General features: G+C 41.1%; 1 protein-coding gene across 3 annotated transcripts; it reads right to left on the bottom strand.

The window, feature by feature from the left end:
• On the bottom strand, nucleotides 111-26,854 carry MTHFD2L (methylenetetrahydrofolate dehydrogenase (NADP+ dependent) 2-like). 3 transcript variants are annotated; one of them, XM_021395148.1, is made up of 8 exons: nucleotides 26,462-26,621; nucleotides 22,052-22,236; nucleotides 20,951-21,073; nucleotides 17,166-17,318; nucleotides 16,303-16,410; nucleotides 11,900-11,992; nucleotides 8,511-8,636; nucleotides 111-1,604 (listed from the first exon to the last, which is right to left on the bottom strand). In XM_021395148.1, the coding sequence occupies exons 1-8, from the start codon at nucleotides 26,587-26,589 to the stop codon at nucleotides 1,492-1,494; spliced, it is 1,029 nt and encodes a 342-aa protein (XP_021250823.1). In that variant the 5' UTR covers nucleotides 26,590-26,621; the 3' UTR covers nucleotides 111-1,491. The 3 variants fall into 3 exon arrangements, 1 of the variants encoding a protein (XP_021250823.1); XR_002438130.1 differs by lacking the exon at nucleotides 111-1,604 and adding an exon at nucleotides 9,082-9,329 and having other exon boundaries at nucleotides 8,506-8,636; nucleotides 26,462-26,854; XR_002438131.1 differs by lacking the exon at nucleotides 111-1,604 and adding an exon at nucleotides 9,082-9,326 and having other exon boundaries at nucleotides 8,506-8,636; nucleotides 26,462-26,852.

The following is a 27,923-nucleotide window of genomic DNA, read 5'->3' as shown; positions in this document are numbered from 1 at the left end:
ATGTGTCCACACACTTAGTAATGGATCGGTCAAGCTTTTTTGGAAAAAATGCATTTATGCAAAACTCTCAGAAAGAGCATCAGAAGAAACAAGCAGCACAGAACCAATGCTCCATCTGTTTGTTTTTTTTATTTTGGTATGCACTTTTTTTTTTTAAATAAACAGAAGTAGTATTTTGCCACACCTTTTTGTTTTCTTCCCTTTTCAAGTAACCTTCACTGTCAAACACTAAAGGCTCTTGATTAAAGTAAAGTTACTCCAACTGAGATAAAAATATGGAGACAGCAGTCCAAAGTGACTCCCACTGGCTTCAGTAGGAACCAGGATAGGCTCTTCAAGTCAGTCAGCATAAGCTTATTAAAAGAGGCATCCTAACAGTAACACGACTCTCTTACATTGCACGAGACTATTCTGAATCCATCTATGGAACTCAAAGTTTAGGGTACAGAAACACACTGAAAATCATCCCTCTCCCATTAATTTTTATGATTTCTATTTCCTTTTACAGCAAGCATCTTATTATCTCACATAGTCCTCTCTAAGAAGCAAAATATTGTCAACAAATACTCACAGGGCTCAGCCTTACACCATGAATTAAGAACCCTTCATGCTGCTTCAGAAGACAAGAGAATAAATAAATGGCTTAAATTCCAGTACAAGTATTTCTGCCATGGGTAAACTTTTGCTTTTCTCTTCCTCTTCCCCTTCATGTCATATGCAAAGTACATACATAGCGGCTTTAACAACATTCTATCCAATTGAAGTCTAATCCAACCAAGTCACTTACTCACAACTTTTTTATGGCATTATGCATGAAAACATTGTCAACCAAATTCAGACATGGAAAGAAAACAATTCTGGCCTCACAATTGCGAGTACCTCATGTACACCTCTTGCATATGTTTCAGAGGAGAGTTTAGCCAATTGTTAGCCAAAAGTATAGAGGACAGCTTTAAATGTGTACTGAGCATTTGTATTCACTGCCAGCACTATTGTCTAGTAGCTGAAACAAATTCCAGCCTTTCGTTCCTCTCAGACTCCAGATCACTGCTATCTAAATGTCTTCCAATTTCAAATTACACCCAGAACATTCCACATTTTCAACAGATATTCACCATGTTGAAACCTAGTTTTCATACAGATTGAACATATCTAATGCTTAAATAATCTCTGCAATAGCATCCCATCTCAAAATATACAAGCATAATTCAAGCTGTGGAATTCAAGTTTTGTTCCTCATTTCCACACACACAGTTGACCAACAACACGGTACCAACAAAGTCTGCATCGTCCAATTCAGCGTTGCTCACAGTAAGTCAGCAGGAGGTAACACAAAGCATCGTAACATTTTGTAAACCATCAAGTTCAATACAGTTTACATGAAAAAATAAATACAATGTAGAAATAAATATCTTTCTAGTAAAAAATAAAGGTTTTGTATATCAATAAATAGAACAACTTGCATTCTTCTTCTGAGACAGCCCACTTCCTCTAGTAAATGAGCTTCTTAGCAACTATCAGCGTGTTCTTCAGAAGCATTGCGACAGTCATAGGTCCCACTCCTCCTGGCACTGGAGTGATGAAGCCAGCCTTCTTCTTCACTTCTAAGAGAAAAGAGAGAAAAAGATTGACTAAGAATGTTTCCAAAAACATTTTACTCATTCATTTCTCCAGATAAGTCCAATTGTCCACAAGCTTAAAGGACCATGACTTGGACAGTACTGGAGAATATGGGAAAAGTTATGGCAGAAGTCCACTTACAGCCACGGAAGTTCCAGGATGAGTTTGAGGGACACGGTTCAGCGGACATGGTGGTATTGCTCTGACAGTTGGACTAGATGATCTTAGTAATCTTTTCCAACCTTAATGATTCTATGATAGGATCCAGTCAGGACCAGGGTTGCAAGGTAGTGCTCTTCATGCGAACATCATTACCCAGGCACCAGATCTGGGGTATGTTTTCCCCTATCTGCTTAAAGCAATCTGCCTGCAGAAGGCTGCCTTCTCCCCATGGGAGCACACACCTTCACCCAGCTTGTGGTCAGTCACCTAAACTGTGTGTTTCTGAGGACTGCAAGAAGAGCAGGAGTCCATCAAAAAGCACAGCTGAGCACTGGCACAGTGAGGTTGCCTCTTCAGCCTCCTTTCCCCACAGCAACCTGAAGCTTCTAACGAAGATACTCTACCGTCAGAAAAGGAAGCTTCAGAAAGCCAAAGTTGGAGAAAATACAGCTTCCTGGTTGGTTTGTTTTCTGCTTCTCAAGATGGGCAAAGAACAAAACACAGAGTTGTGTTTGCGGAAAAACAAATTCCCATTGCAACAGCAGCCATAAATGCCCCACTCTATCAGAGAAGGTGTGGTTTTATTGTTGTTTTTTAAACAAACAAACAAAAAAACCAAAGCAAATCAAACCACAAAACAGCCTTACTATGGTGCCTACACTGAACGTGGATTGGGAGGCACTGATCTCACTAAAGTGAGAAAGAATAACCAAATTATCTGTAACTACTATGCTGTCAGGCTGCCCAAAGTTAATATGTACCTTGAATGCGTGTGCTCAGAGATAGATACATCTTTTCTCTTATTTTTTAAAGCATTTATGGAAAAGCTGTCAAATTATCTCTTTGTATGACAACTAGTATCACATAACAATACAACTTGACTTCATATTTGTATCTACTCTGTAAAATGTAATCAACTGAAATTTTAGGTTACTTTTGCAGGATTTATATGCACATGGCTGGGAATTCATCACATGACAAACTGTAACAAGCTGCCATTCGCTAATAATGGTTACTGCAAGTGGAATATTACTGATTGCTGAAAAGATTTTCACAAGAGCCACCATGAGTGTGCATCGCACTATCTCTGCCTTTTTTTTTTTTCTCCTCCTTTGCTTGCTTACAAGTGATCTCCTGAAAACTCCCATTCCTCTGTTGCCACCAAGTGTCTGAAATAAAGAGGGGAAAGCAACTGCAAGCAAGTCATATAGATGCACTCTATGGTGAGCATTACTACTTGAAAAGGAGCTGAGAAGAGCTGTTAATTACATTGGGGAGGGCTTTAATTACTCTGCTGGCTGTACCACCAGATATACTATTAAAATACTCAGAAAGTTTAACAAATTGCAACATGCACTGCTTTTTGTTGTTGTTTTGTTTTTATTTTACATGCAAGTTGTAAGAAATAAATTAAGGTCTCATATGACAGTTATTCTTAATATTCTCAAACACTCTTATTTGTTATTCTGAGCTACCTGCTCTTTGAGATTGACATTTATGGTAAGTAGTTACTGCAGATCCCTAACTCAATGTCATAATCATTGAAATGTACCCACATCTGAAGTGAACACCATCGTAATTGCCATGCAAATTGTTTCAGCCATTTAACATTGAAATAAGTCTATTTCCATGGCAATGTTACATGCTTCTCTTTGTGCTGTTATTCGGAATACTCTTATCTTAGTTACGAAGAGCTGCAGTTCACAGCTGGTCCTAAGGAAAGCCTTCCAATGTACATCATGCACAACATCATTACCTCACGTGTTAGGAGCCGTACTGAGGAGCACAGGTAGTGTGCTGCTCTCACAGGTTGTCTCACAGGTTGCGGAGGACTTTCTCTCCCCATACTCTATCATTATGGAAATCACTGTGGCTCAGCACGGCAGAAACCATAGTTTATATCTGTATACAACCACCTGGATACCTTACTCACAAAAGCTGATCCAGATATATACAAAGACCGCTCCAAAAGTAATGCCTCCTGTTTTATTGTTTTGGCCCACAACATCAGAGGTGGATGTTGGTTGTACAGCAATAGAGGTTGAACTTTCCCACGACTACTCCGCATGCAGGTTCTTGTTCATTACTGAACAAAATGCATAGCTAATGGTGGTAACTATGTTGAAAAATAGCGTTTTGTAGCTGAGAATTTGCTCTATCCAATAGTGTTATTGTACTATTTGTACCTGTTGTAGCTTCCATGGAAATAAATAGGAGGCATTACTTTTGGAGCAACCCAGGTAAATGAGTGACAGGTGCCCGTGTTTAGGAATTACCATCTGATTCATCTCTACCTAGAAGAGTAAATATAGATCAGATTAACGCAATTCTCCAAGACAAACGTTAGTGACCAATGGATGATAATAACCTCAAAAATGTGAACAGATTTTCCTTTTCTTGTGAAGTGTATAAAGCCAAAGCAGTCCTAAGGCAGCACTTCGGTGTGACCCACCTCATGTCAGCAAATCAGGTGCTGCACCCTTGGTTCTTTCAAGAGGTCTCATTTCTGCTTCCCAGCAACGGTAAAGCTCTAACCTAGCTTCTGGAGACTAGCAATTTGTAAAACGTTGGTACACAAATGAGGTGCCTATGGGGAAGGAGCTGCTATTTTTCAGCTTCTTTAGAATCTTCAAATCTTCCTTTGATTCTTCAGAAGAAATGAAATGTAGATTATTTCCTTGACAAACAGGCTCCACTGCTTTGGAAGCAGCTCTTCATTCCTCTGTTCCTTTAAAGCAGGAACATCAGACACGGAATGGGGTTCATCACACAAACCCAGGGCAAGTCTCAACCTGAAGGTGGTTCTGAGTCTGGTGCATCTGCACTGAGTGATACAGAATAATTCCTGCCTAAGCATTGTTTGCACTAGGCTTTATTAGTCCCTGTACAGCTTCTCTGGGATTACTGCATCCGTGCAGCACTGCACAAGTGTGAATTATGTGCTCAGCAATTGTAACAGATATTCCCATGATCTCCTCCACACAGTCTGGGATTTTTCTTACTGTGCACTGTGGGATAGCAACCTGAAAACAATGATCCCATTTGTCAAAATTCCTTTCATTTGATATCACCCCTCTAATGCTCCCCAGCAGAAAATTAAGCAGCACAGCTACTTTCAAATGCAGCTAATTAGCACAGACAGGTGGGTGGGATATTGCAATAGCCTTGGGATAATGAGCAGTGGCAGAAGAAATTAAAGATCCCAGTGATCACTTCCTTAGACCCCTGCACGACTTGTGGCCTCCTCTGTGAGAGAGGACCTCGACTTCTCCACCCCGAAGCTCAGTGCCACCCAGGCAGTAGTGTTCCATGGCCTCCTGGCAGCCACCACCAGGAACAGTTCCATTTAGCAAACGGTCTGTCCACAGCCCTCTTTAGAAGCTCAAGTATGCAGGCACTGCAGCTGGGATCCTACTGGGAGCCTTTGGAATTTGCAAAATAATAAATGATTTCTTGCACTGACAGAGCATACCAACAGGCAGAGCTTACTCTGAGTTCTGCCAAGCAACAACACAGTGACAGTATTACACAGATTGGACTCTATTACTTATATAAAGAATCTAACTTCTTCAAAATGAACTTAACTGAAAAAAGTAGTGCAAGCAGCTGGAATATCCACTACCTGAACAAGTTTCAAGACACTTGTCAGCTCACCCAATAACTTGGTAGGAATTAGTACTGTAGTTTATCAGATCAGGATACATTTCCCTGGTTTTTACTAAGCTTATGCACCTTCTGGTACACTTGCTCCATCCAGAAGTGAGCCTGGTCCGTTCTGTACACTTAGGCTTCATGGGCCTCTCTAGTTAATTTCCAGCTACCAGTAGCCAACTTCATTTCTGACAATGTTTTTGCCCGATACCACGAAGACTTGCACATCCCATGAACAGTGCAACACAATTCAGCAACGATGCCACCTTCTCACAAGCTGTGAAGATTGGAGTGACACCTGAAGTGCAAAAGCTCCTCCTCCCTTGTTTTATACAGCCCTTCATGATCATGTTGCCAGAAGCCTTAAGAAGGCAAACTTCAGCCAGCTGCTCCCAGCAGCACAAAGGGGCGATGTCAGAGTGTTTGGCCAGCAAACCAAGGAAAGTTTGGGGGAGTTTGTGGTGCGCAGCTCGGGAAAGCAGCTCTGTGCTCCTGGAATATGGGCAGGTGCACCACTACCACTAGGCAGATAGGGTGGGAGCAGCACGAGGTAAGCAGCTCTGTGTTCTGGAGCATGGGCAGGTCACTGGGCAGGTTGGGCAGAAGCAGCGCAGCGGAGAGCAGCACTGAGCACCTCTATATCAAGGATCAGCTTCGGCAGTGCTGTGCCACCACCCTGCTCTACAGTGACTCCTGGAAACAGTGCTCCACCCATAAGAGCTGTTCCAGTTGCATGCTCTATGCAAGCTGCACAGCTGACCTCCAAATGCACAGTGTTTTCCTGTCCTGCTCCTCTGGATATCTTGGAATCGCACATAATAGTGCTCTGGGCACCTTTAACCACATGGAGCCCAATGGGACATGGCTCACACTGCTGCAACACTTTAGAATGCAGATCTCAGAACTTCAAAACTCATCTTGAACAGCTATGCAATCCGCTTGGCCTGTGCTAAGAATATTTTTCTCCAGGTATTTCTTACTTTGAGTTTATGAACAAACAGTATTAAAAAGACATGTATTTGAAATGTCATCTACTTGTTGTTAGAGATGAAAATAAAATTCTGTTTCAAACCCACTCCCTTGAGATCAGAGGATAGCATCCAAGTATTGCTAGGATATGACAACCAAATCACAACAGTTCCCACCCACCTACTGAAGCGTATTTGCACTCCCAGAGGTTCTCAGCCAAATGACCTGGTTAGGTCAGCCATTCCCATCCATTTATTACAGCAAAGGTTGACATGGGATTGCCCAGTTCAATCTCTCACACATCCCCTAGCTCCCACCCAAAATGTTTTCCTACTTCAGGAAGGGTATGATGAGAGAATATACACTGGTGGGCTACTTTACATTATACAGCTGATGTATGCCGTGCCAGCTTACGTACCGCAAAAAACATTGTGACATAGGCTTAAGTATAAATTCAGTCAAGTGATCAAAAGGAGGAAAAGGATAAAGCGATTTGGTACATAAATAGCCTAGCTTATTCCATTTCCTAACTGGCAAATAGAGGACTTGGCAGCGGTGACATGGTTTGCAGAATTTCCAGCTGCATACACAGGGACAGTTCTTTTTGTTGTTAGAGATTTAGTGAAACTTTCACCGATACCAATAAACCAACAACAATTTCCCTTTGGCAATGCACAGAGAAATGCTACTTGGAGTTGCAGTGGCATAATCAAGGTTGAAGTTCCTCCCTCCTTTTTGGATCTTCCCTCCCCCCAGGTAAAATCCTGAGAGCAACCCACAGCAGACATGACAAGACACATACAGCGCATCGCTGAAACTCTGAGTCATGGCATGGCCACTGAATCAAGCCCTACATTGCGTTCAGAAGGTTATGTATTTAAAGAAAACAAACAGAAAGGAGACATTGTCAAGTTTCTGAAAGTCATATTCAAACATGCTAAAACAAATGACAAAAAAATAAATTCCTGGAACTCCTCTCTACTTTGATTTAGTTCAGTTCTGAATATGGAAAATCATCTTTTACTTCTGATAGCACAGGGAAGATAACCACACAAAAATTTGTCCTGTAGAAATATATTTCTGCTGGAACTATTTTACAAATGCAGCTATATACTTCCAAATACACGCTCAAAGCATCACTGAGCTCATGCAGGTCATTTCATAGACTTCAGCAGACAGATTTACTCATTGAACATTATAATAGGCAAGAATGAAGCAAATGATATAATTCCAAATACATCCAGTGGGCTATAAACATTCTGAATACAATTAAGCTTCGAGACATTGTGCCAGCCAAGATGTAAATAACTATGAAAAAAACCAACAAAATGGTGGGTGATTTTCATACTTATCAAAATAAGGAACTGTTGAGAACCATTAATAATGTGGGTGAACACTGTCTAAACTTCCCACACACAGCTCTGCCAATAAGCTTTAATTTTCAGCTGCAACAATCCTGCTATTCCAGTCTGGAGCTCCTCCAGAGCAGAGAGATTTAATCCAATTACACTATGAACTCGCTCTGCAACACATTCAACATGAAAAGATCAATATGTAACATCCTACGTTATCTCAGTTGGGCTTGCCTGGACCAAGATTCTCAAGAGCTTGAGACAAACCCACATTAATCCTCAGCCTAAAGGATACTTCTGAAGCAGAAGTGAATATTCTCAAATACAAGTTTGAATAGGAAGTGTGAAAGCAGGCTTGAGAAATTGTGGCATAACAGTATTTGCTATGATCAGTGGGAAACCATATAGCTGTGAAAAGGTAGAAACTGTGGATTGGTTTTTTGTGTGCACACATGCAAATACTTCTGAGAGGCTTTAGAGATTCTCAGAGGATTAAAGAAGCCTGGAGACAAGCATCTTTAGAACTGCTGCCACCACACTGCCATAAAGCTCATCCGTTTCTCTCAAAGGCTGCTAGTATCTGCAATCAGAAATAGCACTGCCCCTCCTAAATAGCGTATCATTTCTTAAGAGCAGGAATATGACCAAATTGGTTATTGAGAACAAGCACTCCTGTTAGTGCTATTTGAGACAGCCTATTCAAAGTATTTATCATCAATGAATCCAACAGGTTCACATAAGGAATGTTTCACTGACCTTCAAAGTCCACATCCCCAACTAATTTGGTCTTTCCAGTTAGAGGATCATGGATATGATTGATGCCTACATCTATCACAGCTGCACCTTCTTTGACCATATCGGTTGTAATCAACTTCGGGATACCTGAAATCATCAAGATACTTGATTAACATGGCCAAATAATCTTAGGTCATCAGTTCCAAATTATAAGTTCGCATGCACATGCATATAACCTCCCCACCAACCTGAAAAGAAATAATATACATTTCATTTAATAATTAAGCATGGTGGGAGAACTTGACCTATGCCACCAGCTTATTTTTCATTCCTGTAATATATGAATGAGATAGATAACAGGAAAAAAGTGTCCAGGTCAAATCTACCCACAGGAAACTGTAAGCCCAGTCTGCAAGAGAGAAGCAAAGCCTTGCAAGTACAAAATCTCAAAGTTCATTATTGGACAGACTCAGAAAAATGAAGCATCTCCTCAAGTATTAAGGTAAATAAGTATCTGAGTCCAAAGTCACTACATTCTATCAGAGAGCAGAGCATATAAAGCCAACATCTGCATGATGTTAGACCATCATACCTTAAATGCAACAGCTGCAATCTTCTCTGTGCAGCTGCTTTAAAAGACCTCATAAATTTCATTTCTTCTATGCAGCCTCCAGCTCTGAATGATAGGAGATTCAAGCTCGGAAATAAATTCAATTTTTGCCTTGCTTCTTGAGCAAGCAGCAAGCTCTATGTTCTGTGAGGAATGTCTGCCTCAGTCAAAGAGCATCTCCAAAGGGGGATTCTGAGCTCGCCCTGTGGCCCTCCCTCCGAGGGAGCCTTCTCTCAGGTGGAAAAAAAATAAAAAATAAAAATAAATTAAAAAAAAAAGAAAAGGAAAAGAAAGCAAACCGGTATGTTTTGAGACCAGTGTTACTGGAGGCAAGCGCTAACATACGAGGGCTATGGCTCCACTTGAAGCGCTGGACCTTGGCCAGCTTGTCATTTGAATCCAGGCTATACAGGAGCCTTCTTTGCTCTCCATTTCTCACTCCCCCATAGCACAGCACCTTGAAATTCTGATTTTAATGTTGAGCAAACCAAGGCCTCATTTTTTTTCCTATTCTGATGATAAGATCTGGCTACATCTCCTTCAGCACACTCTTATGCAATCAATTGCAGGCTAACTGCTAGCTGGATAATGCCTCTGTCTGATGGGGTTAATGATCTGTGCATGATAGGAATGGGAGCATATTAACGGAAGTTGCACAGTTACACCCTTTGTAAAATGGCTTGATAATAGGCCAAATACTTAAGAACAACAAATAAACTAACCCCCAAAGCAAATGAACATATCCATTTACTTAAGCCTGCTTTGCATACCAAGCAGGGAGAGATAAGCATTGGAGCAGCAATTCCTAAAATGCAGTGATTGAACAATGTGGGAAATTTTTTCTTCACTAGCTTTGTAGAAAACAGTGAATCACACTTTAAACAAACAAGTCCTACATAACCCCAGTTTAGGTATAAGGACTGTAAAACACCAAGAAAGTGAACCAGCCACAGGCTGAATCAAGCAGTCCAGAAGTTTAGCAGCTTCCGTACAGAAGGGCCACAGGTCATGTCCTGAGGGACAGGGCAAGAAGGAAACATTAAGCAGTGGCCAGAAAGGCAAAAGTTGCGTGGTACAGAGCTTAGGGAGCTCTGGCAGGAAACAGACACTGACTTCAGGGAGGGATGGCCTTATGATGCAACAAGTTGGGAGGGAATGAGAGGGAAGGAAAGAATTGCATCAATAGTTACAAAGAAAAGCTGCACAGCCAATGTCTCAAGAATGGGAGCAAACAAGAGACAACTTCTGAAGACAGGCATTCTCAAAGTCCAGAGTAAAAAGATGAACATCTGATTTGACATATTTGACAGCCATGGATGAAAGCAAACAGGAAATACCTCAGAGACAGAGAATAGGAATCTTGCACACATACTGCACAGAGTTTAAGTAGCAAGGTTTTGGTAGTAAGGGGCTTTTCCATTGTATTTTCTCTCTCACTTCCTTTGAGGAGAGACAGTGGAAGAGTGGCAGTGGGCAGGGCTGCATGCTGTTTGAAGAAATCCAGAGCTGGATTGTGCATCACTTCGAGACTATCTCACATTGTGTAATAACTGTTGTATCATGCTCCTCTTACAAAAGAGGCAGGGAGAATAATGTGAAGAATGAACACTGCTAAATTGCTACTGAAGTGTTTAACTGCAAGCAAAACTGATGACAAACTGTTCAGCATGTAAAAAACTTTGAACTATGATTAAATCAGCAGAAGTGAATGTTGATATTACTGGTTTATTTCCAATTAGTACACACGTTATTATTTTTCATTCACTGCTTGTGAATTCTGGTCTGACCCACAGTTGGCTAATAACGTGTGGGAGAACTGAGCCACTTCTTGTTCCCAACCTGGCACAAGAAAGAGATGACATTGCAATGAAGCCCTAAAGGAATGGACATCTTGCTTCAGCAGAAAGCAAGGAGCTTCAGACCTGTGACTATCTGTCTTCACCTGGAAAATAACTTCAAGATTATGTTTTGGGGACAGTGAGGAGGGAAGAAAGAAGCAGAAAGGAGTAAATATACTTGTATTTCTCCCCATTTGTGGTCCTCCAAAGCAGTACAAGGGAAGGAAGATATCTCAAGTTGCATGGGATACAGAATTTTTCCAAAGGCTGGTTTAAGTTCAATTTATATTTCCATTAATAGATATCAGTAAAGTAAAAACAAAGATTGCTCAGAAGCAGCACTGCTTATTTCTTTATCCTAGAAAATCTGAACATAGTATTTCACAGATCTTTCAGAGCCCTTCCTTTTGGCACTTAACATTCTCTTCCTCTTGACATGATAATTGTAAACAAAAAACTCAGCCACGAATAACACGTCTGTGTTACCAAAATTACCATTTAATTCGCTACATTTGCCCTTAATTCTAACAGCAAGAGAAATATACCATTGTTTTTTATGAATGCAGCCTCCAGCTGATCTAAAGAAAACCTCCTGCCAAAAATTAGATGACTCATGATTTTTGCACTGTACAGAGAACGTCTTAATCTACATAATTATACCTGTATAAACTACACACCAACTGGTTCCCAATCTGGAGTTCACTCTGAAGTCTCCCTAAGGGAAAGGTGTCACACGTGATGAGAAAGAGTTTATGAGTCTACAAATATGAAGGACAGGAACAAAGTGCCAGATAACTTGTCCTTCTTACAAGAAATCCTGCACACTATAACACCCTTGGCAAGCATGGACACCACTTATTTGGTAAAACATGTGAAATAGCAAGTAGAGCCACCAAAAGACTCCAAGCTTTTCTTCTTAGGTTTTAAACACTGTGATCAGTTGTATTAACTACTAATATTACCTGCAGCCACTATGATAATGTCAGCAAGTTGAGTATGGATCTTGAGCTGTTCCTTTGGTGTATGTCTATGAGCAATGGTCACTGTAGCATCTCCTGAAACAAAGATTGACAATAGATAAATAGAGAGGGCCTATATAGCAATTAGTTTCAGGTACAACTGACTCATTTTGGTACACAAAGGACAGTAAAGATGACCACCAGGTTTGTCTAGTGATGTGTCACTTGTTTCAGCATAGGCAGAATGCTCACAACATTTGCATTTTACACATATAAAAAAGCACTTACTCTTAAAAATGACACAGAATTAATTAATACATACACTGTGGACTGACATTATTTCTTACTGATATTCCTCCTTAGAAGAATGAGCATGGCTGCTAATCTGACCAACAAGAGAAGATGACAACCAAGGCTCTTCTTGACCTAAACATATAGACAATGAGTTTAGTTGCTATGAAAACAGTGAAACTCCAGGGCCAATTATTTCATAGATTCACAGAATGGTTTGGTTTGGAAGGGACCCTTAAGGGTCTAGTTCCAACTCCCCTGCTACAGGCAGGGACACCTCCCACTAGACCAGGTTGCTCAAAGCCCCATCCAGCCTGGCCTTGAATGCTTCCAAGGAGCAGCTATCCACAACCTCGCTGGGCAACCCGTTCCAGTGTCTCACTACTCTCACAGTAAATAATTTCTTCCTAACATCTACTCTAAATCTACCCTCTTCCAGTCTAAAACCTTTTCCCCTTGTCCTCCTTATATCTGCACTTATAAAAAGTTCCTCCACAGATTTCCTTTAAGTCCCCTTCAGGTACTGGAAGGCCCCTATGAGGTCTCCTCAGAGCCTTCTCTTCTCCAGGCTGAAGAGCCCCAGCTCTCTCAGCCTGTCCTCATATGGGAGGTGCTTCAGCCCTCTGATCATCTTCGCAGCCCTGCTCCGGATCTGGTCCAACAGCTCCATGTCTTTCTTGTGTTGGGGGCTCCACAACTGGACACAGTACCCCAGGTGGGGTCTTACGAGAGCAGAGTAGAGGAACAGAATCACCTCCCTCAACCTGCTGGTCACACTTCTCTTGATGCAACACAGGATACAGTTGGCCTTGTGGGCTGCAAGCACACATTTCCAGCTCATGTTGAATCTTTCATCAATCAACACTCCCAAATCCTTCTCCCATCTAGACAACAATGGCACATGAGGGTCAAACAACCAAATCCCTCTGTTGACTGGAATGCCAACAGATTTCACTGCAGAGAAATGTTCTTGAACCCACATGCATAACACAACCAAAAGCAGCATCAATATTTATATGATATGTACAATTTCAGTTGGATAGACCTGAGAATGTTTATCAATGTTACCTCTTCAGGAATAAATACATCCAATGCCTATATTTTCCCACACCCTCAAAAATACTTTAAGTAATCATTTTGCTTATGTCAAATGCAACAACAGGAATGGAAAAGACTGAAAAAGGTACTGGGATTTTGCAGATGCCCGACCAGCTCTTCTATCTCCCGATAAAGAAAAAACTGCTGAACCTGTACTTTACACCAGAGTAGGAAGCGTTTGAAGTTATCACAAGTGTAAGACCACATCCTTTCGGGTAAACTCAAAAGCTCTGGGGCCTGCTCCTGCATGCACCCACACTGCTTGGCACAAAGCTACAAATAAGTCCTGCCAGTAAGACTGGAAACGCCTTGTGCAGATCAATAGAGATGCTGAGGAGAGACCACTATGCATGAAACAAAATGTCATCGGATTAGGGCCTAAAATATCATACAGAGTCCAGCAGCATGGGTGGCAGTCCCTCTGAAATTGCTGAAAAATGTAAAGATAAAAGCTACTGAAGGGGATAATTCCCAGATTCTGATGCCATTCTCCATCAACTATTTGTTCTACTCAGTGTTCTTGTGTTCACCTCCACCTTCCATCCATGATGGACTCATAAGCCACATTATTCACCATTAAATAAAGGTTTTTGCCATCTCAGACATTACCACCACAGATGCTTCCTCCGGAATGCATCTAATCTGACTGTCTAATCTGGGCCTCTTATCTCATTAACTCTTCCTCAAGAATCTCATCTTCAATCTGTCTGTGTTCTGAATTCACTGTTCTTTTCCCTTATCTCTCATCACTCTTCTCCTTCATTTATCACCTGTCCTCCTTCAGTCTCTACACTCATGGAGAAGCAGATGAACACATTTGCAGTTAATGTCAACAGAGAAGCACTTAAGTGCATATGCAATTTCTTGACATAAGGGGAATTCCTAGAAGTTAGAAGTCTTCCACCAATTTTCCTATAACTTCCCATGCACTTAAATCCTTCAAGAGCTTGGAATAAACAATTGCCTTCAAACCACCTCTGCACTATCTTGTGGTAGAAACATCCCAAGCAGTACATAAAACCTGCATGTCTACTTTCCTTCTTCCCCCTCCTCTTTCTTCAATATCACCTATTGATCCCCAAGGTAACTAATAATAATAAAAATAAAATTAGAACAACAAAACAAGGGGAACAGGACAAAGGAATGGAATAAGGATGGAATAAAAAGGAGAAATCTTCTGTTACTTACCTTAAACAAAAGATAAGAAAGATGCCCTGCCTGAAACTACAACCCTCGCTACCAAAACCATACATAATGAGGTTCTTTTGACCTCTTAGACTGTGTTCAAGGGCTCTGAGAGAAAACAATGCGTTAAATCCAAAGTTATGAATATTCACAGCTTCTAAGCAGTAAAATCAGTACTATTTTCCTTTCCAGAACTTAAGGATAAATGTGCCTGTGATCAGCTCCTGAAGCCAAAGAATTGCTCTCATGACTAGAAAGGAGAGGAGGGAAAAAAAGAATAGTCCCTACCTTCAAAATAGCTGTTCACCTCAGAAAGAGTGGGTTTTCAATTTCATTCTAATTATGCCAGAACAGAGAATAACTTAATAACTCTGACAATGCTACTTCTGCTGATAGAAGACAAGAGGATATTAGCAAATAAGGGCTAGCGCCATATTACTATGTTAAGTCACTAGTTTATAAAGTAGAAATAGTGTCTTCATCTGTCTATGGAGAATACATTGTTTTATAAGGCCACAGAACCTTTTCCTATCTGATCAAATATTGCCACCTGCAGGACACTGCAGTTTCTACATACAATATGTCACAGATGAAGACAGACCGCAGTTTTTCATTTTTGCTTACCATCTGCAAAAAACTTAAAATCTACCCAAAAAAACACCTAAATACCTCACTTCACCTTAAAGTAAAAGTTATTTCACCACATCAGTCCCAGCTGCAGATGAAATCATTATTTCAGAAATCAGAATCCAGACAAATTATTGTGAAACAGAACATCCATTCATAGCCTAGCAGACCCCTGGACTTGCTTTCAAGAGCAAAGTCAAATTACCACAGAGAACAGCCTCAGTCCCAGAGTGTGAGACAATGGAGCTGAGCCACAGATCCAACTAAATCAGAAGACGGAAGTTAAAATAGCAGTTATGGCAAGAAAACTCACTGAAATGCACTGCCAGTGCTTCATGGAGCCCAGTACTCACAGCAAATGGCAAAAATCCCACTAATTGTCAGAGGAATGGGGATGAGACCAAAATTATGTGCTGATGGTCATTATAATTCCAGCACCAAGACAAGTTTCAAACAGCAGCTTTCCCACAGAGGCTGAAAGGACAAACCAACTCTGCAATTAGTAAGAAGCTTTCAGTATTTCATTATATTAATAATGGATTTCACTCCATTCTTATTAAATACATCTAGAATTAAACATCAGCATTTACTTCATTTGAACACACCACTGCAGCAGTTTCTAACATCAAAATGAAGCTGTACAGTGACTATTTTATTTACTTTATTTGTAACAGTTACAGCAGCACATCCACACTTCTGCAATTAAAATTACTCAAAAATATTTCCATTACGACTTCCAGTGTCCAAGGGGATACAAACTGCACTGCAAGTAATGCCCTCATGATTCAATGCTAACAATATTTAGGACCACAGAATGGTTTGGGATTGAAGGGACCTTTAAGATTATCCAGCTCCAACCTCCTTGCCATATGCAGGGACACCTTCCACTGAATGAGGTTGCGGGAAGTCCCAATCACAGAATCGATCAGGCTGGACAAGATCTTTAAATTTTAAACAGAAGCTGTTTCAAAAGGAGGATAAAATGAGGACATAACACCAGAAAAAGCCCAGCCCAGAAGCTAACCTTTTCTGCTGAGAAACCACCAGGAAATGCATTAGTTATTAATTCCCTCACTCCAGTTGCTAAAGTCATACAAAAGAAAGGCTTTCTCTTTATCCAAATCCTTCGCTTAGCTTTATTTTAACTATTTCACCAATTGTTAACATGGAAACATTAAGACACCTGACAACACTCACAGACTTACCTCCAGGCCTTTCGTGCTCTCCATCAGTATGCAGAAGCATTGAAATGGGCATTCCAACATTCTTCGATCTTCCAGCTACAACAATATTTTTCCCAAATGTTTGTATTCCTTATAAGAAACCAAAACAGAACACAGCATTTTATTCTGCTGTTTTGAGATACCAAAACCATTCTTCTCAGTGCCAAAATAATAATTATTTGCTATTGTGAACTGCTGACATCAGTGTGACTCGGAAACCCACAAGGCTGAACTTCAAGCACGAACCCACAAAACAACAGTCAGCTTTCACAGCAGAGAAACAAAACTGGCAAGTAATTGAGTTTTCCTGAATCATCCTTTGTAGACTTAAAATTTCTCTTTCCTGGCCACAAAGTGAAAAGAAAGCTCTCTCGTCCATTGTTAGGAGCATGTTTTACTTAGAAAATAGCATCTGTTTAATCCATCTTTTTCCCTTCTAGTAATCAACTGAATATTCTCATTTCTGCTCTGTATTTTCCCCTTTACCCTACAGGGATTTACACATTTCAGTCTTTTATTTGATAATTAAAAAGGAAGTGAGCACAATTCCTTAAAATTCCTTGCAATGTTTAACAGTAGAAAATAAGTTACTATTTGAAATACTCTTAGTCTTTGACATGAGCTACCATCTACACTTAACTAATACTTATAATACTGGCAAAATATCCCATCCTCTTTGGCACCTCATTATTTAGACTGATCCTCTAAATATTGGTTCTTCAATGAGAACAACACATGAAGACAGCCTACATCTTTTAACTCACACCTGACTTTATCCTTCATCCCGTTTGTGTTTTAAAAAAAATAAAAAATAAAATTAAATTCAATACAGATGAATTTCCTACCTGTCCGCTTTATGATTTCCCAGACAGCAGCGGCAGTGGCAGGTATTACAGAAGGCTGATCGAGACACAGACGTCCAATGTTAATAATATGAAATCCATCCACATCCTTCTCGGGTGCAATAGCATTACAAACTGTCCGTTCATCTATATGGTCTGGGAAACATTGCTTTCCAGTTACACTTCTTTCAATTGTCAAAGGTCATCACTCCTATCTGAATCATTACACAGAGTAACACACAAGCTCCATCTAGCTAGACTGTCTCCCCTCAAAGATGGAAGTTGCAACCTCAACCTTTAAAGTCTAATGAAAATTAAATGACTCAGTTTGTAACACTGCTAATGCAACAGATTCGGTCCAAATTAGAGGCCGACACTAAGCTGTGAATGACAAAAATAACTATAAAAGCAGAAGTTAAAGACAGACATCTCTTCTACATTCTGGAAGTGTTATCATCTCTTGGCTCAAAAATAATTAAAAATCATAGGAAAAAAATTATTTTAGTGCATATTACCCATCCCAAACAGCACAAAGGATTTATGTCCTAAGTTTTAACCAAATGTAAGGAAATCATGAACTAATTTTTTCAGGTCTAGCCTTCAGTTTCCATTTTACAACACAAGTGGTTTTAAGAATTTGTTAATCAATGGCATCCACATTCTACTTTAGAAAACTGAGAACACAAATAATTGTTTGAAACTGATGAGCTCAAAACATGAAAAATCACTTAAATGATGATATCTGATTACAAAGAAGATATACATTAACCAGTTCCACCTCTGAAAAGCTATAAAATCAAGTTTAAAGGCTGCACAGATTCAGACACCCCAGAGGAATAGCTCTGTAAACCACGTCCCCATATTGACCCAGAAAGGAAGTTCTGGGTGAGAAATTTGTCTAGTGATACTTGAGTCAATTTTAGTCTACCACTTCATTGTCTAATAACTTCCCAAACTTTTTCCAGAATTACACTCTATGTTCAGCACCATCTCAGAATTTTTATTTCTCTCTCTTCTGTTATGAAAGAATGTCCATTCTAGCCAAGAGCTTGACAAATCTATATGCTTTGGGGAAGGTTCATCCTCTAGTGCCATACCACCAACATCTGCCTGTGACAGCGTGGGCCAACACAACAAAATAGGAGGCATTACTTTTGGAGCAGCCCTTGTTAACCAAACTTGCAAGATGACACTGGCCATTGCTTGCCTAGTTACTCCAACATGCACTCTTATTTACACAATAAGCATGTGCCTCCAATCTAAACATACTAGAAATGAAGTCTGGTTCTCAAAAGAGAAGACTGATGAAAATAAAAATATGGAACAAAAAAAAGATTCTGAGAGGTATAGACAGGGAGCAAACAATAAACTGTTTCACAGCACAGAAGGATGTGATATTTATCACAATTTATCCCACTGCCGCTTACAACTAAGAAAATGTCAAGTTTTTCACATTGTATCTCAAATAAACATCAAACATGTCTTGTTATCTTCCAGGCAATTTAAAAGTTAGAGCAAAGTCTCGACTAAGCCATTACCACATCAGAAGTATGGTGCTCCAAAGGGGCACAGAAAGGAAGTTTTCCTCAGGCAAAGATGGTAATCCTCAAAGTTAAGTTGCTCCAGCTCACAGAACTGAAAGAACAAAGCTATCCTCTGCTTCTATTTTTATCCCAATGTTGATCAAAAGCCACACCTGTGTGTGGCTTATTGTGAAAAAAATAAATAAATACCCAACACCCCACACAGCAACCCCAACTGTGGGGCGAGCAGCCACTGCTGATTAAGTTTCCACAACTTCTGGGCTTTGTATCCTTCTATTACAGGACAAGTCAAAAGGATTTTGGAAAAGGAGGTACATCGGTTTTCTGCCCATTTCTCACTCAAGTTGCTTGGAAAGAACTCTGTTTCAGCAGTAATAGTAATTTAGCAATCAAAGTTATATCCAACATCTGCTGTAAAAAGAATGTCCTGACCATTTTCTGTTCATGATGGCTTGGATATTTACCTTTACTAGATACCTATACAAACAGTGTAATGCTGAAAATGTTACATTGTTGATCAAACGACTGTAAGGTTTTGCTAAGGTAGGCAGCAGCCAGCCCCAAAACAGCAAGTCTCACAGGCTGAAGGAAGATTACTTACTCTTAACGTGTTTATGGTGATAGACATACCATAGTTAGTAGGGATGATCACTCAACTACCTGAGAATTTAAAACACCCAAACATACCAGCAACAAATATTTAAATTGACACAGCTAGAATTATGTTCTGATCCTTCCTTGTCAAATGCTCAACAAGTTTAAAAATGACCAAGTTGCAAGGCTCAAGTCTGTTAATGAACTACGTATCACTGCATACTTAAAGCAGACTGCTCAGGAGGGGATTGCAATATTTTATATCTATCTCACAAAAAAAAAAAGTACTCCTGCAATTGGTACCCAACCATTTGATGGAGGGTCAGTGCAACTAAGACGCATACAGCAATACCTCCCACCCCTGGGGAACACAGCAGTGGATTGGGAATCCAGATGGAGAGTTTGTGAACTATGCTCCACACAGAGGAGGTTGCTAGGTTGTCAGTGCTTAAACCTTTGCATAAGTTCTTAATATTGAAGACAATTTGTTAAATCACCTGTTTGCCCTAATCTGCTCTTGTACGGACAGATGTTTCCCAAACCAGCCCACGTTTTCAAGAAGCTCCCGACACTGTGTTCAGGATTTCCTCCTCCTTTCTTGTGCTCTACTTCCACCTAGTGGCCAACTCACTGCAGCAGGTGGCAAGCTTGTCCACAACCACCGGTTCTCATGTAGTACAAATGACAGAACTTAGTAACGATGAACTCTGGCTGTAATTACAAGCGTGAACAAAGCACATCCTTCAGTTCCTCCATGAACTCACTGCCCCATTGATGTTTTGAGGATACAAAACAAAGGCTGTGAGAATAGCTTGAAAGTTAAGATCAAGACTAAGAACAAGGTAATCTCTTTGTTTCCCCTAAAAACTGAGCTTCCAGTTTGCAGCCGTTGGTGGTGCTTAGAAGCACTACCTCACAGCCAAAAAAAATGACAGCTCCTGCCCTTCAGTGCCCACAGTCTAAATATGTGATAAAAGACAACATTTGAAAATAAAAAAAAGAGGGGGAAACTCAACATACCACTCAGTTTACTACAATTACTCTTGTAGCTTAGACAAATCCCTGTGAGAAACCATACACTGTTTTAATGAAGTTGATTTGTAGATTGATACGAAGAAATTTTAGCAGTGACCAAGTACCATATTGCCAGCTGCTGCCAACTGATTCATAAGAGTGAGATTATAGTACAGAAGATGAGTGGGGAAACAATCAACAGGAGCATGTTAGAGGGTTTCAGGTCTTTAGCACAATGCTCATCTCAAATATTGGTGAAAGCACACAACAGGCAAACAAACATCTAAGGCACAAGCAAGAATCACTCTGAGATAGACTGTAGCACTATCTGCTAGCAGCATACCTTGGCACAATGCAGGGGATGAACATATGGCAAAGGTTTTGGTATTCAAGACAAAACACTGCAACAGGGTAGGAAAAAAATAAAATCAGAGAAGTTAACTTGACAAAGTTGAGGGAAGACTTGCTACTTATACAACAAAAAAAGCTATCTTCTCATTTAATCCTTCGTTATATATTTGTCCTCTTTCTGGAGCCTCTGATGTCACTACGACACATTTGCAACAGCAAAAGCTGCCAAACATTTTCCTCTTACATTAACCATATGTGAGAAGTGGGATAAGAGATAGCACCTACCTGGCAGAGGCAGCTGAACTAATACACCACTAACTGCTGAGTCCTTGTTGAGTTTTAACGTCATATCCAAGAGTTCTTCCTGAGAAATATCTTTAGGCCTCAGTATGACCTCACTAGAAATTCCTGACAGAAAAAGACAGACACTTATTCATATCAGGAAATTTAGAGAGAGCTTACTCATGTTGTATAAAAATCTGTTCAATGTTAAACAATTGTCTTGAAAAACCACAGAGGACTGACCAAAATCTCCCACTTTCACTCTCTGGTCTTTAATGCTGTATTTCCAGTTATCAAGTGCAACCTCACAACAAACTCACTATTTTGACACAGAAGCTTCAAAATTAAAACAAAGATGAAAAATATTTGGAAAATAATGCATATAATAATTTGTCTATAACTATGCTTCTGAGAATTATGAATAAAACTAAATGGATCTAGCTTTGCTAAGCAACACTGGCACCATCTGATGGCTCCTCTCCAGGAAGAAACTTAGAACAGATTTTTCAAATCACAGGACAAGATTGCAGCTCCCCCAAGAGCAACAAGATAGCTTTCCGTTTAAGCTGTGGTGCTTTTCCATTTAGAGGTGACTGAGTCATATTCCAGGTAATCAGTCCCTCAGCTTTACAATTGGATTTATATCTGAAATTCTGCCCTTCACATATATGGCTGTGAAACTTTGGTTTGGGATGAGATTGCCTGGCTTTACTGCAGACCTACAGCATCCAACAAGCCAGAAATTCCATGAGATGCCTCACATACAGATGAAGGTAAATATTATTACTGATGTTATGGAAAAAAAATGTTATTCCCTAGCATTCATCTTTAGTTTGCAGTCTCTAAAAGTAATAATGCAAACTATCTCCCAACAACATTTTAAGGTGTACCATTAAATTTATGCCTACCATGCACATGACACAAGAATTACTTCCTTTGTATACCACTGCAACTTTCTCATGTTAGGTAAATCAGAGAAGGTGAGACAGAAAACAGTGTAACATGAAATAAAGATCCAAAGGGGTTTTCTCCCTCAATTTTAGAATTTTTAAAGAACAGTGTCCTGTGCTCACCAAAGGAATGCTTATATTACCTAGTACATACCTACAGCTGCAGCTGCTTTTACCTTATTTCTGACATAGATATGACTAGCTGGGTTGTCTCCCACTAATATGACAGTGAGATGAGGTCTCTTGTTCCCACAGGATATCCATGATTCCACATCCCTTTGAACTTCCTTCAAGACTTGTTTAGCGAGCTTTGTCCCCGAGATAACGGTTGCTTCATCACTAAAAAGACAAAAGTACATACAATAGTCACATCTAGTAAGTCCATAAGCATGGCACTTCCAAGTACGCCAGCTACTGCGTTAAATACTTGCACATGCTTTGATGCTTGAATTTGATAGTAGTTCGAATACTATTTGAAAAAATACACAGCTTCCTGCAAGGAAGGCAGGGGGAAGCTGAAGGAGTCTCGTGCCTTGAACTTGCCTCAGCACCTGCCAGCCACCACTTTTTCTCCTCTCTCATTGCTGTCATCACAACCCCAAGCAGGGATGTGGAAACGCCATGTGCACCCCATCAACCTGCAACAAGTGAGAAGCCTCCAGCATGCACTGCTTTCAAACGCTACAATACTAACATTGTAGTATCAGGTAATCCAGCCTTTAAATAAGGATGTGCTTGGTTGGGAGACAAAAGCAGGAGGGAGTGCAGGAAGGAGACTGGTGCAGGAAGAAAGCCTTGAAAGTACCCAGACCCCAGACTGTGGCTTCATTTAGATAAGTCATCCACATCTGACTGACGGATGAAGAAATCCAGGCTATGCTTATATTACCAAAGAACAGTTCATTGAGGACTCTGCTACATGGGGAAAAAAAACAAGTATCCAAAAAAACACTGTTCTGGACCAGAACTAAGTGTATCCAACTCTTGAATTTCTCTTACCACTCACTCCCTTCGAATAACAATTTTGGAGCAATAAAATGACAATCATACGACACTAGAAATGAACATGTTGATTTTGATTTTACTCCAGCTTTAGCTACCTCCAAGGTTATCTTTGGCACTGCTTAACTTGAACTTTTTTTTTTGAAAAGCAATGCATGTGGTTTTATTCTTTTCCTGTATGGTCTGCCCCATACTTTCTCATTTCCCACTTCTCTCCTTGCCATAAGTTAGGTTTAGGCCACGTATGGCTTTGGCACAAGACATTTATTTCCAAGTACTCCTTAGGCCAAGTAAGTAGTTAATGCCCAACAACATAGCAATGGCATAAATGTTTAAGGATACAAAGAGCTAACAACCTTTTGGTGCCCAAAAAAGATTTTCAGTCCACATACGAAGACTATTTATGCTATTTTTGCTCCAAATGCATGGCCGAAGTATATATTTTCCTCCTCTTTGGGCAACTGATTTTAAATTCAGGCCTCTTCCTTAAAGATATAACCACATACTCATTGAGTAGGTCTTGAAGATCTGCCATCACTGAAATTGGACCATATTCGCCCCACACTCCATCCTCTCTGCCATCAAAATATGAAAAATCCAAAGCAAATGAAGAGAACCACAGTGCTAAAAAACAAAACCATATGCACACACACAAACAAAAGAAAACACTCTCTCTCACATCCTACAAGCAAGGATACAATGCACATACTGTATCAGAGCCAGGAGGTGCTGTCAGCAGGCTCCCCCACACTCAGACCTTTCTGAAGGTAGCACAGAGCACATTTCACAAGCTTAAGTAACAGTAAATTACGAAGGAGAAAAACTAAAATGGAAACTTATTCTGAGGCAGTCCAGGTACAAGGTACCAAATCAGTGCCGTGTTAGTTCACGCATGCAGAAGAGAACAAGCAACATTCTGCCTTCGCATGAGGGTGCACGACAGTCCTACTGTCTGTGAGCTATCCCTTTTCGATGTTACAGCAGACACACTCAGAAGACAAAAAACGAGGTATCAACTCTAGGAGTAGGTCTATTTTTTATATTCCTAACTTTGAGGTGCTTGGGAGTGAGATGCTAACGAGCAGACACACTTACAGCAAACAGACAGGAGAGTGACCTCCAGTCTCAGAAAGTATCTCACTGAAAATTAAGTACAAAGAAAAGAAATACTTGGCCGAAACACTGAGTTTGCACTTTGGAGACTGACCGTGAACCACGGAGCAAGTGACAAATCTTTGGAAAACAGAGCACCTCAGGGTGTTACAGATAAAAAGCTCATCAAGTAATAGATGCAGTGTTATCAAAGGAAGAGAACTGCCAACCTGAGCACAGTCCCATTCATGTACACCTTTTTTTTGAGCAGGACACAGTAATTCTATAAAGCTTCAGCAAGCCAGTGTTCCAGTCATCACGAGTCCCAGGCTACTAGAAGCGCTCCATATACCCACCAGCTTGATCTTCTGTTGGAAAATGGCATCACTGTACGCAACCTGCCAATATGGCTACTGCAAGAACCATTACACATAGCACATATGACCCTTCTTTCAGCCTTCCCTGAGGACCACTTCACTGTCCAAGAACCTAGGAGTTTGGCCTCATCTAGCCAGTACCCAAACCTTTACAAATCTAATAGCAAAAAAACAAAAAAAAAAAAAAACAAAAAAACCAACAAGCACACAATAAATACTAGATTACTTACAATACAAAGATTACATTCCTCTTGTACACAGTTAGATACGGCAGTTCACGCACTACCACTCTGCTGGTCTATTTGTTTAAATGCAACAGAAAAGGCCACCACTACCACCTTGTGTTCACCACTAACACACTAACTGTATTTCAATTACACAAACTCAGATCTCTACCAGCACTTCAACAACTGCATCCAATGAAGACCACTGAGAGATACCCCAAGATTAGTTGTATTGATAATAAATTACCTCATCTGATTATCATGACAGCAAGTCAACATGCTATTCCTAGGAAAGATTTCAATAAGCAATTAATTGTGGCAATTACATTTCTTTTTACACCTCGTGTTCAGTTACTTTGCTTTCTGTTACTTGAACTTTGCCTGACACATCAAATAAGAGAAGTACCCGTGCTGGTGTTTTGCCTCTGCTTTCTAGGAAGGCACAGGTATTTATTATTTCTTATCATTGTTATTGATTTCTAGTGGGTTCAGAATTTCACCTGGAGTTCTACGACAAACATACAAATTCAGTATATGTAGAAATGTGCATTATGTCTTGTCTAACAGAAGTGTGATTTCATTTCCTAACAAAAATCACCCTGGGAAGAAGTAAAGAGTTGTACAATCATTTTGGTAGTAGTTTGCAGAAGCAACAAAAAACCTTCTGGTTCAGATTAAGACTGTAATGACTTCCCACCTGTGCAAGTCTGATCAGCATTTGGCTTTTCTCCCGTCTATGCCATACTCTGGGAAGAAAACAGGGCTGCACTTTCAAAACACACAGAACAAAACAAAAAAGTTTTGCACTCTCTATTGTCTCTGCTATAAGAAACTACGGGACCAGAGTGCAATAACTTGCAATTAATACCTTGCCATACTAATAGCAGACATCTGTATACGTTTAGAAGCACAGCTAAACAGGAAAAAAGGCAATTCCTCAACATACGGGGAGAATGTCAGGCTGGACATCTGGAAAAATTTTATTCTTGGAAAGAGCAGTGATGCATTGGCACAGGCTGCCCAGGGAGACAGTGGGGTCACTGTCTTTGGGGAGGATACAAGAACCACAGAGATGTGGCACTGAGGGACATGGTTAGTGGGGAACAGTGGGGATGGGATGGGTTGGTCTTAGAGGTCTTTTTCAACCTTAACAGTTCTGTGCCAATGCTTCTCAGGTTTAGAATCTCATTTAACTCCTTGAACAGAGACAGGACTCCAGAACTACACCCAGAAGTAAGGTATCAGGTACAAAGGAAGGATACAATGCAGCAAGCCAGTTCAGGCACTGCAATTAACATGTCCCCATGAACATATCAACATATCCCCATTGAATGCATCCCTGTGTAGCTCCTGAGTGGCGTGACGGCAGCCAGCAGCGTCACTATGCCCTCCACCTGCCCACGGACACTCTTTCCTGAAGCTTGTGTGAATTCACAACACAACATTTCACGTTCTGCATCTTTCTCGGCTGTGTTGCCAGCGACGTGCGGGGCATCACATAAGGGCGCCAGCTGCTAACTTGCTCCGTGTCTACACGGCAAGACCAAAAGCAGGAGCTGTCACAACAAGATCTTCCCAAGCCTACACACGCTTTATTTCCCAACGAAAGCATCGCTCACCGCTGTGAGCACCCGCTTGGATCTGAGCTGGAAAGAAGCTGTTCCCGGCAGGTGAGCACAGCAGCAGCACGCTTTCTTCTAGCAAAACCGATGCTGTACCCAAAGCAGAGCCCCATCCGCCCCGGGGAGGACCCAGACCCGCCCGGGGACACGAGCACCGGCAGGGCAGGGCCGGGCCGGGCCTCCCCTCCCTTCAGGCAGCACGAGGAGGAGGAGCAGGGAGGAGGAGGAGGAAGGCGGCGTGCCGTACCTAGCGGCGCTCCGGGGGACGCTGCCTGCGCGGCGGGATGCGGGGCGCGGCAGGACGCGCCATCGCCTCAGCGGGGCCAGGCCCGGCCGCAACGCGGCGCAGGGGGAGCAGAAGGCGGCCGCGGCCATAGCGCTGCGCCGAGCGGAAGCGCCGCCGCCGGGAGGGGCCGAGGAGGGCGGTGCCGGTCGCTGTGACAGGCTGGGGCGGTGCATTCGCTACAAGACAGGCAGTGAGGCCCTGGAGCATGTCCAGAAATGGGCAACGGAGCTGAGAGCGGTCTGGAGCCTAAGTGCTGCGGGGAGCGGGTGAGGGATCCGGAGATTTGTCCCCAAGAGAGCAGTTCCTTCATCACTAGAAAGACAAAGTACACAAAACAGTCAAATCTGGAAAGTCCATAACCATGGTATTTCCAAGCGCCCATCTACTACATTAAATACTTGCACATGCTTTGATGTGTGAATTTAATAGTAGTTCCAATACTATTTGAAAAATATACAGCACAAACCCGCTGAGGGAAACAGGTTTCCCCCTCCCAGACGTGCAGAGCAGTCACAGGCCGCTGGCACATACAAGAGCTGCTCGCCCACCAATTCCCAGCATCCCAACACACATCAGCAGCCTGCTTTGACATCTTTCACTTGTAGCCCACATGGCTGCATATCTGTCAGTTCCGTCTTTGCAACAGACTTGAGAACATTGACAGCCTTAAGGTTTTTTGTCTTGAGGAATTTTTCTACTCTCGCTCTTTCCAGAAATCTCCCTCTGCCCCTCAACCAGTGTACAAACTAAATTAAATCCATGATTGGTATAATGTGAGCACAACCAGCACACTATCATAAAGGGAAAGGACTTATTTTTGCTCTTAAGAACGCAATTCTAATGCCTTCAAATACCTGTATGGAGACCACAGGCTTCCTTCTGTTCCCTAAAACAACCTTGTAAGCACATCTTTTTGTAGGACTAACTTAATGAACAACTAGAAGCTAATTTCAGCTCTAAACGAGTCAGTATTTGACAGGCTTGCAGCCAGTTCAAGTCTGTTTACACATAGAAAGTGTTATCTTTCCTGCAGCCCTTTAGGTATGAATGGATGTAATAAACTCCTCAAGCTTAAAGAGATAATGAGGCATCTTAGGATCTAAGGTAGACCATTGGGTGCCATTTCCTAACCCACACCTCATGAGCCATTCACAAGTATCTCTGATGATTATTTCTTACATAAACAGCCCATACCCAGTCTTCTATCAAAGCTCAGGCCTTGAATACAACGTGTGCAACTCCTGAAATGATGACCACTTTCCCCCTTAAAGGACATGACTAAATTAAGTTAACTAAGTTTACTGAAATAAAAATGTGAATTCAGATGCGTTACTAAATAACTTTACTACATGCTACTATATAACTAGTGTTGCAGGATTAGGGTGGCCATGACTCAAGCGACTGTACGAGCAAGGAAGTACTG

Source organism: Numida meleagris, chromosome 4 (genome assembly GCF_002078875.1).
Source record: "Numida meleagris isolate 19003 breed g44 Domestic line chromosome 4, NumMel1.0, whole genome shotgun sequence".
Taxonomy (NCBI): domain Eukaryota; kingdom Metazoa; phylum Chordata; class Aves; order Galliformes; family Numididae; genus Numida; species Numida meleagris.
The sequence above is the reverse complement of the archived record's forward strand: the minus strand, read 5'-3'. Positions and strand labels throughout refer to the sequence as shown.